This window comes from Lycium barbarum, chromosome 2 (genome assembly GCF_019175385.1).
Source record: "Lycium barbarum isolate Lr01 chromosome 2, ASM1917538v2, whole genome shotgun sequence".
Classification (NCBI taxonomy): domain Eukaryota; kingdom Viridiplantae; phylum Streptophyta; class Magnoliopsida; order Solanales; family Solanaceae; genus Lycium; species Lycium barbarum.
Genome location: NC_083338.1, coordinates 144,516,437 through 144,528,154, shown reverse-complemented (window position 1 = coordinate 144,528,154; position 11,718 = coordinate 144,516,437). Strand labels below are relative to the sequence as shown.

Sequence of the window (11,718 nt, the reverse complement as noted above, 5' to 3'; positions counted from 1 at the left end):
GAGTAAATTTCACTTAACCCCCTCACAGTTTGAACAATAAACCCTCGGAATTAAATTTTTTAATGGTGTAATTATTTTTATATCAATATTATGACTAGTTGTCAACTGAACATCAAATAATACATTGTGATATAAATTAAAGATATTACTTATACATATTAAACTTTAAACACTCCTAGTAAATTCTCGATTCACTGCTAATTATCTGTGCTCCATCAATAAATAATCACTTCTATTTTAACAAAACATTTAGGTGAAATATTTTGAAACTAGTATCACCTATTCGACTTATAATTTAATCATTGTTCCCTTATTTGAATCAACTCAAAAACTAGTAGTAGTATACTACTCGTATTAGTATTACTTATTATGTGGGAAAAAAAAAAAAAAACTTTTTGAAGTCAAAATAAACAAAGGGGCAAACCAGACGCCGCGTCTGTTAAACAATCGCACACTATAACCGAGATTATTTCCTTATATTGCATGCAGATTTTGTGTAACAGTATTTCTCTTCTTCTCTAACTCTTCACTTTCCTCCCATATTTATCTCTTTCCATCCATATATTTACACATAAAATTAATAGTCGTTAATTTTTCTATATTACCCAAAATCCCCACCCAATAAAAATCGCCTATTTATAGGAACAAGAAGTATGCTAAAACCCTTGTAAGTCCACCCCACTCTACCAAATCTGTCAAACGGCGATGGAGAGAAATCCTTATAACTCCGTTAACCCGGAAAACAGCTCTGGTATGCCTGAAAATAACAACTCCGTTAACCCATCTCACCGTAACTACAGCTTTACAGAGTTTCATCCAAGAAACAACAACAACATTCATCATACCTCTCTTGAATCTTCTTTTTCCCGTTTATCTGTTAACGGTGATCATCATCACCTGCAACAAACGCCGTCGTTTCGTACTTCTTCTAATAACGGTGATTCTTTGTTGATGGGCCGTTTGAGAGCTCAACACAGTGCTGATTATTGTCAAGCTTTAATCCGGGCCCACCAGAATGGGGCCCACCAGAATCTGAATCTTGTGGGCCCAACACACAACAACATTCTCCCAAGAATGTTGAATCTACAACCATGGCCACAACAGCAACAACTACTATATAGTGAAGATGATGATTACTTGAGATGTAACTATGACGTGTCAAATTCTGGTTTTCCTCACTTGCAGACCACGTCACCATTATTGCCTAGGGAACCCACTGCTCAGTTCCAAATTTTACCATGTTTAAAGGATTATAACCATTTTGAACATCTAGTTTCGTCCAATTTTGTACCAAGAAATCTGAATTTTAGGGGACCCAATGCAAAGGTGAATCAAGAATTGGCTAGCTGGAATGAACAAATTGATTTAATGGGTAGTAATAGTGATTTGAGAGGAAAAGTGGTTAATGCTGCAAAGGATCAACATGGGAGTAAAATGTTGCAGGCTAATCTTGAGAAAGGGAATAATGAAGAAATTGAAATTGTACTTAGTGAGGTGGTTGAGTATGTTGGTGATTTGATGAAGAATCAGTCTGGTAGTTATGTTATTCAAAAGCTTTTTGTTGTGTGTAACGAGGAGCAAAGGACAACTATTATTCAAGCAATTACAAGAAATAGCCATCAGTTTATTGGTATTTGTTTCAGCCAACATGGGTATGTGTGATTAAATTAATATTCTTTTTACTTAAATTGCTCAGGTATGTAAGTTTTTATTTATTTATTTATTACAATGTGTGTTTCCAGGGCTAGAGCAATGCAGAAATTGTTGGACAACCTTAGTACTCCACAGCAAAGATCATTGATATTATCTGCTATAACTCCTGTTGCTGTTGCATTGGCTAATGATCAAAGTGGTCAACACGTGATACAATATTGTGTCAAGACATTCTCTATTGAGTACACCAGGGTAAACAAATTATAATACTCTGCTGCTATCATAATATATGTGATTGGAATTGTCTTTTTCTTCCTGTGTGCCCCACCTTTCATTAAATTATTGGTGTTGAACTTGTGGCTGCATTGTTTGTTGTTGACTTGTTTGATAAAGAAAGAGTTAAAAAGTTTTGATTTTTGTTCTCATTCAGTTGTGGGTACACAAGAGAATGTACTAGGTCCTGTGTAATAACTTATAGTGTCATTTAGCTTTGTTATCAAAGGCGAAAAGCGCAAAGAAGCGCTAAGGTCCGTTGGGGCTTTAAGCGCAAAACACAAATAAAGCGTGGGCTTTAATGAAGAACAGGCAATTTGGGGGAAAAAAATACAAATTTGTATGTGTAGTCCAAGACTAATAATTATAAGCATGACTAAAAAATATATGGACAAAACAAATTGAAAAAATATGTTTAGTGTCGACTCTATAGAATTACGCTCATTGGCAAGGAAAAATATGCCTTAGTGTCTTGATGACGATACTGAAGTGCCTGTTAAGCTAGGCGAAGCGATCAACATGTTCTGCTTAGTGCTTCAGGGCTTAAGCGCGCTTTTGTTCAACACTGCATTTAGTATAAAACAATTCCTTGTTTCAACTTCTTGTCTGTACTAACTTTGGTACTACATCTTAAAACTGAGAAGTTCATTTGGTCTTTCTGCCATGTTTACGTGTAAATGGATAAAGATGAAGGTTGTAGTTGTGCGTTTGGCGAGCATATGAACTGGTATTCTGAGTTAGGATATTGTATGAATTATGAAATAAATATTGTGGCTCCTTTTCCTATCAATGTAGTTTTAAATAATTTTTTTTATTTTTTTAAAGTATATATTTACATGAGTCTATGTATGTATATATCAAATTCGAGTACGCAGCGAGTTTTGCTGAGCGAGCTGCATTTGTTTTAGACAACTGCTATTTGTATATAATGTCAATGACTAAATGAAGGAATTTCCTTGAACATTAGGACGGAGTTGCAAACTTTTGGTGCCATCAGCTTTTGCTGTAGAAGACTCAACTAGTTTCATTGCTCAGAATAATGAAGCCCTTTAATGGACTGTGATGAATGGTTTTTATATTTATACTTGTTTACCTCTACTCTTAATGCTTGCCTAGAACCTTTCAGGAAGACATTCCTCTAAGGTAACCCTAGAGGATGATGACATGCATACACTTGTAGAACTTTTTTATATTTCATATTACTCCTTCTTATACAAAAGTTATAGGAGTTAACCAAAACTTAAGACTATGAATATGCATGATAGATGAAGATTTAACACATAATGTTAAAGTAGGATGGTTGAAATAAAGGAGTGTAATTTTGGTGTACAAATTAGTGCACCATCTTAGCGTTGATTCTCCATCATTATATTTATTTACTGATCGAGAAAATATGGATCCGCGTTAATACATGATTGCACATGATTACAAATGATCATAACCGAGAGTGCGCAAACAACACACTCCTTTGGTTCAAAACAAGATTATGCCAGAAATATAACCCCCAGAATTATAAGCAGGATACACAATCCCACCTTAAGATAATCCCATGATTTTGCATAAATTATATCCTGGTTTTAGCTAATACTTCAACCTAACACTTGCCAAATTTAATCCCAAATTTTATGATGAGATAACTCCCCTAATCCTTGTACCCAAATGGCCCTATATAGGATAAAGTGAAGGAAGGTTGCTTGATATGGTTTAGCCATGTTTTATGTAGACTTCCATATGCACCAGTGTTCCTTAGATGCGACAATACGATAGTTGAGATTAGATGTATCACGTGGAAGACAGATTAAATTAGTCTACAACTCAAATCAATATGGATTTAGATAAGAACCTAATACAATGGAAGAATACATATAAGTGATACCAACAGTTGTTGGCTTAATTGTTGTTGTTTCACTTTAAATTATTGTTTATTAGGAATCTTACCTTTATTTCCTCATTGAGATAAGTATGAATTTACCGGAAAGAGTCTCTCTATCTCCCAAGGTTGGGGTAAGGTCTGCGTACACTCTAGCCTCCCCAGACCCCACTTGTGGGATTACACTAGGTATGTTGTTGTTGTTGTTGTTGTTGAGATAAGTATGAATTTATAGTTCCCAAAAACTTAATTTGCCTTGAATTATCTAGTAATGGAATGATATTGACCTGAATAGAGCTTCGTGGCTACAGAGTGTCCATGTAGCCCACTCCTAATAATTTGAGATTAGGAGTTAGTTGATTGATTGATTGTGTACTGATGAACCCGCTAAATTTACTGTTTGTTAGATACCAATAAAATGTCACATGAGAGTTGTGATTTATAAGATATAAACTTGATAGAGATGAAATGATAAATCTATGTAAGTGGAAAAGCCTGTGAAGAAAGAAAAGTTTACATATATAATATTGCTTCAAAGAAGCAGTAGGCATAATAGAATGAAAATTCTTGTTGTTCCCAGTAAATGAAATTACACTAGTTTCTGTTTTAATCACTCCTTTTCCTCATCTTCATATTCCTTTTCTTTTTTAAGTTGTTCATCTGCATATTTGGGTACTTGCTAAGCGCAAGTTTTCTAGATTACAAGTATTTATGCTCCATTACTTTGTGCAAGTGACTTTGAGACAATCAAATTTATCGCTTTAGGTTGAATATGTCATTTCAAGGCACAGTGCTGCTCTCCAAGTCTCTTTGCAACTTCGTGTTATGCACAACTTCCTCAAGATTAGCCTTTCTTCTTTTCTTGCTTTCCTATATTGTTCCTAGGATGGAAGTTATAGATATGCTTTATTCATATTATTGCCGAATATTGTTTACAATCAATCTCATGTCCCTCTAAGGTGCTAGGTGTTTCCCCTTGTCTCCTGCCTCTGCCATTAGCTAGACTAGTGCTTCTGTTTAACTATCTCACATATGAAGTGCATATTGCAGCATCTTCTCAAAGAAATTGCAAATAACTGCTTTGCAATTGCAACCCAAAAAAGCGGGTGCTGTGTGCTGCAGTCATGCGTAGAGTCCGCTCGCGGAGAACTCCGAGATCGCCTGATAACTGAGATATTAACAAATGCAGTGCAGCTATCAGAAGATCAATACGGGTATGACTCATTTTCTTTTTTCTTGTGCTTATGTAATGTGTGAATGTCAAGTTGCTATATAGGTCTAATTGCTTTTAAACGTTACATTTCATCTAGCAACTATGTGGTGCAACATCTTGTGGGACTGAAGTTACCAAGAGTTACAGAAACTTTACTGGATAGGCTTCAAGGAAACTTTGTGACTCTCTCATGCAATAAGTATGCTAGTAATGTTGTTGAGAAAATTATCCTCGAGTCAGGAGAAGAGCACTCCACGAGAATTATCTCCGAGTTGCTCAGAAGCTCAAGTGCTTCAACGCTACTGGTGGACCCTTATGGTAACTTTGTCATCCAGACAGCACTGCAAATTGCAAAGGTAAGTTTACTTCACTAAATTCCTTGGTCTATAAGCCTGCTTATCTTTTAATGAGCCACCTGGAGGTGCTAATTCAGCTTGGATTAAAACAACCTTCTAGGGGTACGACAATTATGAGCTATTTAAACTTTTAATATTGCAGAAGATATTATGGAGGGAAACCTCAACTGGAAAAAGAGCTAATTCAATTTGTATTGATGACACTTCTAGAATTTAGATTGATGATGTATGTCCAATTTGTGTTTCAGTAGATGGATTAAAAATACTAATTATCCAGGTCATATTATTATGGTATAGATGTTCTTATGTATGAGGATAATCAAATATCTCTTTGGTCTATTATATATTCAAGAAATTCGAAAGTTGTGGCAAGCTATGATGTTTAAGTTCCTGCCGGTAGTATATTTCTGAGTAGCCCTTTGACTTATATTTTAAAACAAACTTCTGTTGAAGCATTTTATATTATTTCCACTTTTGAAATATTTGAATATCAACTGGCTTACCATAACCTATCTTTAGCTTCTTTTGCTTATTAGACCTCCGTGTCACTCGAACATTGTTGATATTGATTCTACATTTTTTTGTTTGGAATCTACATTGTGAGTTATTATAACATGTACATTTTGTTAATTCGACTGAGCAGGGCCATGTCTTCAATGCTCTCTGTAACCTAATCACCTTGAATTCTCCATCAATGCAAAGTAACCTTTACGGGAAGAAGATCCTTGATCGGTTGTTTAGCAAGAAGGACCCTCTACATTGTACAAGATTTTACAAGCGACAGGTATAAGTTAACTCGAGAGTAGTTGACACCACTACTGTGCCTTCATTCTTTTGATTTGTCTGATGGAATTTCGGGTTTAGTAGCATCCATCTAGTATCTATTGTTCTCTCTTATGTTGTTTGTTTTCTATGTAAGTTAAAGATCTGAACTTGTAGGAGCATAAAGCTGAGTATGCAAGCGCACCTCAATGTGTACTGTATATTTTTGGTTGTCTTGTTGGTTGTTATATCATAATATAGGGCATGTAGACAATATTTGTTGAATAAGTAATCTTATAATGTTTGTTTTATACGAAGGGTAACTATTGCTTAATGTGATTGCAGTTTTACGAATATATCTCCTACAGCTCTCACCCTTTTACATGCCCAAATTGGGTAAAATACCTCAGATGCATTCTATTTCTGCAACTCATCAAACTATTTTAAAAACTTTTTTGGAGATCATGGTGAGGGATTTTTTAATTACATAGGGGGCTGAAGGGGGATAGTGTAAATTATCCTCATACCTATTATGTAAGAGACTCTCGCTGGTATCACTAGAGTGCTAAGTCTATATCCTTCCGTCGAAAAAATGTACTTAGTGAAAGAACTAGATCAAGCTGTTTGTGGTTTTATCAGTTAGATTTGAAAATATTCAGAATTCGACTAAGAGGCATACAGCGTCACGGTAAATGCTTACCCGCACCTCGACTACCTGAAATGAAAGGAGAATCCATCCCAGAAGTCACGTGTTTCAGTACAAGAATTGAAGTGAAGTAGATGTATATATTTGCACAGATCAGTCATCAGGTCTTTCTTGATTGTAACGAGTCTTAGAACTAGTATCGGTCTTTTATGGTTGTTCATTTTCTGAGTTTTCTCTCATATCCCTAACAACCACATGGAACATTAAATACTCAATACGACAGCATGTGTGACGTAGTACAAAGAAAATAGATGCTATCCCATGGCTGAGGTGGAGGCAGAGTAGAAAGTGCGGGTTTGACATAAACCCAAAGCAAAATTTACTCTGTCATACTAATTCAGATTCACGTGCTAGCCGTGATCTCTTTCACTACATTAGCTAATTCCTACTTTTACCACATCAAATTATCTGTCGTGTTTTTCTTTTACACACCCATTAAGAAAACATTAGTTAGAAAGAATTTTTCACTATTTTACCTCATTTATTTCTCAAAATATAGTCTCTTTTCATTAAATATTTATTCTGCTCCACTATTAAGGAAAAATTGAAAAATAATATTTTTGTCTTCAACTTCTAAAATAAAAAATAATTTGAGATTATAGTTTTAGAAATCACAGAGAGAGGAGACAGCGGGAGTATTTCATAACGTGTAGTAGTGATCGAAAGAGATGGGTGGATCTAAGCTAAGTAAATTGCAAATAATTCATGAACAATCAAAAAATCCCAGTACATTTAATAATATGTAAAAATTCAATAGATAGAAATAGAGCAGGCAATCACAAAAGAGAGTTCAAAAGAAGAACCCCGTTTATTTATTGGTAAAAGTATTTATTTTGACTAATCTTCACACTATATAGTATTACTTTGACACACCTAGAAAACTTATAGTAGTATTTAAAGACCAGATTTGACCACATAGAAAATTGGGACACATAAATTTCAAGGGCATTTAGGTTTGCCCTTAGAGTTCTTCTTGTCCCTGTAGCAAGGGCACTCATGCTTGTTCCCATAAGTTCCAGAAGGCACACACTTGCATTCTTCACAACAAATCCCACAATACTTCAAGCATCTGTCTGTTAATCCTGCCTTTGAGCACCTTTGCTTGCACTTTGAATCACAATAGCCTTTCAAAAAAGAACACAACCCCAACTCATTATTAGAGCATATAACTTAAAACATTTAAAAAAAAAAGGTAGAAAAAAAACACTTGAGGGTGCGGCTTGATGGTCAATGAACTGGGTTGATAATTATGAGATTTTAAGTTTAATTCTTAGCGAGGGCAAAAACACTAGGTGTTTTCTTTGCAATATGTTCAAGCTTTGATGGATAGAATTATTTGACGATGTGCGCCCCGATAAAATAAATTGAACCCGAATACCACAGTTAGTAGAAAAACAGGGTGAAGCTTTTATATAGTTTTTGTATATGTAACTTTAATTTTAAAGTATTGAGTTGAGCTAATTCAATTTAGCTTCAAGATTAGTCAAATCTTCCACATAAATTGAAAGAGGAAGTAGGTGTTGTCTTTTCATATCTCCACGCTTTGGTGGACAGAATTACCCGATACCTGTATTTGTATAAAAGTGCCACTTGTTTTTCCTAGTTTCACTGGAAACATTTCCTCATTTCTAAGAACTTGTTTTTCTAGAAAAAATATATTTAAATTTTTTTACTATCCAAACAATGCAATATTTTCTGGAAGAGTTTCTTACTTACCAAACACACCCTAAGATAAAAAAAGGTTGAAACTCTTAGATGATGGAGAAATTGGTACTTACTTGAACCAGCCATTGAGGTTTGAATGAGAGAAGGGGTAAGAACAAGAGTGACCAAAAGCAGAGTTGCTAGAAGCAGCTTCATCTTTCTGAGCTGAAAATTCAAGAAAAGTATACAAGTGGTGAATTGGAGCACTGCTGGCTCGTTCTTAGGGGGAATATATAGCTAGGAGAAAAGTTGGTGGTCCACTATAAATGTGTTTTCTAACTAATTAAGTAGACACTTGTCCGACAAAACAGAAAGTAAAAAAAAAAAGGCTTATTACTCACCTCATAAAACCTAATCAATATATGACATATATCATTTTGTATGAATTGTTATTAACTAATCATAATTTACCAATACATACTCTCATTTAGGGGTGGGCGTTCGGTTTTTCGGTTCGGTTTTTCAAACTTCGGTTCGGTTTTTTCGGTTTCGGTTTTTTGAAAGTGGACACCGAACACCGAACCAAATTAGTTCGGTTCGGTTCGGTTTTTTGAAATTCGGTTCGATTCGGTTTCGGTTTTTTAATTCGGTTTTTTTTTTTTGCATGGGCCTAAAATGAGATATTTTCTGCTTGTAAAATGGATTTTTTTTTTAATTAAAAATGAGCTATTTTATTGTTTTTAAGTATATGCTTACCGATTCTATAATGCGAAGATGTAAGCTAGATCATGCAATACATAAAGAACGAAAATGTACACGATGGGGGAAAAGAGAAAAAGTCAGTAGAAGCTTAGGATCAACACCGAATATCTAATTAATTAAGCTTCTATTTCAGAACCAGTCCAAACCTTGCTCAATTGTTACACCATCCCTCTGTCGTTAATAAATAATTAACATAAAGGTACTATACATTTTAGAATCAGTAGTATCCTTGGAAAAGTATAACTAGAACTATTCATAGCAATTAGCAAACATAAATAAAGTATAACTAGAAGGGGTGCAGCAAACTGAGAAAACTGGAAATTGGAAAAGACATGAGCAATTAGCACTGTAGCAGCAGCACTGTTCGGTTAAACCGAAAAACCGAAAAACCGGTGAACCGGAACCGAACACCGTACCGAAAAACCGAAAAACCGGTGAACCGGAACCGAACACCGTACCGAAAAACCGAAAAACCGAAACCGAAAAACCGAATTAATTCGGTTCGGTTCGGTTTTTCGGTTTTCGGTGTTTATGCCCACCCCTACTCTCATTGCAACTTATTACTAATTATAATAAATTAATGAAATTTGATGTAAACACTAAACGGGAACAAGTTATTTTTGAAATTCAAACTGCCAAGTGTGTATTACCATGCGCTTAAAAATTTGGGTAAGAGAAACTTGGACAAGGACTTGGATGGAGATTATATTGAATTTACATCAGACATTTGCTTTGGGCAATTTGCAGGATTGCCCTTCGCTGGAGGTGGTCTTTAATTTTTACCCCTCAAAATGGTGGTTTTTAAATTCTGCCCATGCAAATTAAGGCAGAATTTGCATGGGCAGAAATTTTGCATGTGCCCATGCAAATTCTGCCTTAAGGCCCAAATAGGCAGAATTTGCAAAATGCAACCTCTGCCTCGCGAAAATTCTGCCTTGCGATTTTTTTTTTTACTGAGCTGGGGTTCGAACCTACAACCTCAGGGTGTTAGGCGAAGGGCAATACTTAAAGGGGAAAATGACCTAATAAGACTACTTAAGACTCTATAGTACAAAACATAAGAATCCTTTTTCTTATTTACAAAATACACCAAATTAATTACAAAACATAATGAATCTGAAAAAAATAAAAGCCCACGTTTTCCTTCCCCTTTTGTTGCCCACCCTTCCCCTCCCCTCCCCTTCCCATTTTCCCTCCCGCCACCCTTCCCTTCCCCTTTTCCCAATTTCATTCCATTTTTTCACAAAACAATAGTTGTGAATCTGTGTTTGTGATGAGATTTTCATAGTATATCATGAATCCGCGCTTTCATTTTCAATCATACCAAGAACCTGAAACTCCATTTAAGGTGCAGATTTTCTACTTCTTTTGGGCAAAATAGTTTATGGATTTTGTGCAATTTATTGTATTTCAGGCTTTCACTGTCTTGCTTCGCCGATTTTCAGTCATAATTAGGCAGAAAAATATTTGGGTTTTGTTCAAAATTGAATTTTGGAACATGGGTGATAGCTGGCGCATGGTAACTTCATTGTTAGGGTTGCCCACATTAAAATTATGACCATTGGCCCTAGTAGGACTTTCCTGATGCAAAATAAGTGAATCAACATTTAGTTTTATGCATCTGAAAAATTCACATGAAAGAAGATGGAGGTCAAAATCACAGTCATCAAGAGAACAGCCTCATACACAAAAAAATTGTATGAAAGTTGTATACAATATTGTTGTAGTTGTATTAAATTTCCAAAACCTAACATGAACTTTTTACAAATTTTATACAGTTAAATACAAAATTCATACCTTTTCTATACAGTTCTCATACATGAAAAATATGAGAATTCTAAGCCTTGCGCGAGATATACATATTTCATACAGTTTTCATACACAAAAAAATGAGCGAAATTTTTAAGCTTTGAATGAGATATACATATTCATACAGTTTTCATACACAAAATTATGCGCGAAAATTTTAAGCTTTGAGCGAGATATACACATTTCATACAGTTTTCGTACACAAAATTTTCGTATATGTTTTGTAAGAAATCTATTGATATGTTTTGTAAACTGAAAAATATCGTCATATTTCATAAATATACTCTATTCTTATGCACATATAGGTTATTCTCCCTACTTAAAGACCACCGATTTGAAGGACAAACATTAAAGGCCACCCCAAATGAAGGGCAATCCGCGCAAAAAAAAAAATTGCTTTTACATATCTTATTTGAAATTTAGCCAATTATTTAAAGTATAGCTTTAGCCTGTAAAGGGAAACTTCACACAACGACTGATGATACTTTTTCTTCCTCCTCAATTGAGCTCCTCATTTTTCAATACCAAATCAGAGTGGCTTTGGTTACACATTTTTTTCCTTCAATTTGAAGTTTTGTTCCAATGTATAGTTGCTCTTGACGCCAAAATAGTAAAGTTACTGTACTAGGTATACTGACATTAGGAGAAAAGTAAAACCAAAAGAGAAATA

General features: G+C 34.9%; 2 protein-coding genes across 2 annotated transcripts; one reads left to right on the top strand and one right to left on the bottom strand.

Annotated features, from left to right (window-relative positions):
• Positions 1-286: 286 nt before the first annotated feature.
• LOC132627801 (pumilio homolog 15-like) lies at positions 287-6,466 on the top strand. Its single transcript, XM_060343378.1, has 5 exons — positions 287-1,652; positions 1,743-1,905; positions 4,847-5,010; positions 5,107-5,365; positions 6,009-6,466. Exons 1-5 carry the CDS (start codon positions 706-708, stop codon positions 6,153-6,155), a joined length of 1,680 nt encoding a protein of 559 aa, XP_060199361.1. The 5' UTR covers positions 287-705; the 3' UTR covers positions 6,156-6,466.
• A 1,143-nt stretch (positions 6,467-7,609) lies between these two features.
• Positions 7,610-8,770, bottom strand: LOC132627802 (snakin-1). Its single transcript, XM_060343379.1, has 2 exons — positions 8,612-8,770; positions 7,610-7,957 (listed from the first exon to the last, which is right to left on the bottom strand). The coding sequence occupies exons 1-2, from the start codon at positions 8,691-8,693 to the stop codon at positions 7,773-7,775; spliced, it is 267 nt and encodes an 88-aa protein (XP_060199362.1). The 5' UTR covers positions 8,694-8,770; the 3' UTR covers positions 7,610-7,772.
• Between the last annotated feature and the right edge of the window lie 2,948 nt (positions 8,771-11,718).

Bases quoted from the DNA above. Each gene is read 5' to 3' on its own strand.
- LOC132627802 (XM_060343379.1), bottom strand. From the start codon at position 8,693: ATGAAGCTGCTTCTAGCAACTCTGCTTTTGGTCACTCTTGTTCTTACC. The intron at 7,958-8,611 runs GTAAGTACCAAT...CTTTTTTGAAAG, and splicing joins AACCTCAATGGCTGGTTCAA to GCTATTGTGATTCAAAGTGC.
- LOC132627801 (XM_060343378.1), top strand. From the start codon at position 706: ATGGAGAGAAATCCTTATAACTCCGTTAACCCGGAAAACAGCTCTGGT. The intron at 1,653-1,742 runs GTATGTGTGATT...GTGTGTTTCCAG, and splicing joins ATTTGTTTCAGCCAACATGG to GGCTAGAGCAATGCAGAAAT. The intron at 1,906-4,846 runs GTAAACAAATTA...TGCATATTGCAG, and splicing joins TCTCTATTGAGTACACCAGG to CATCTTCTCAAAGAAATTGC.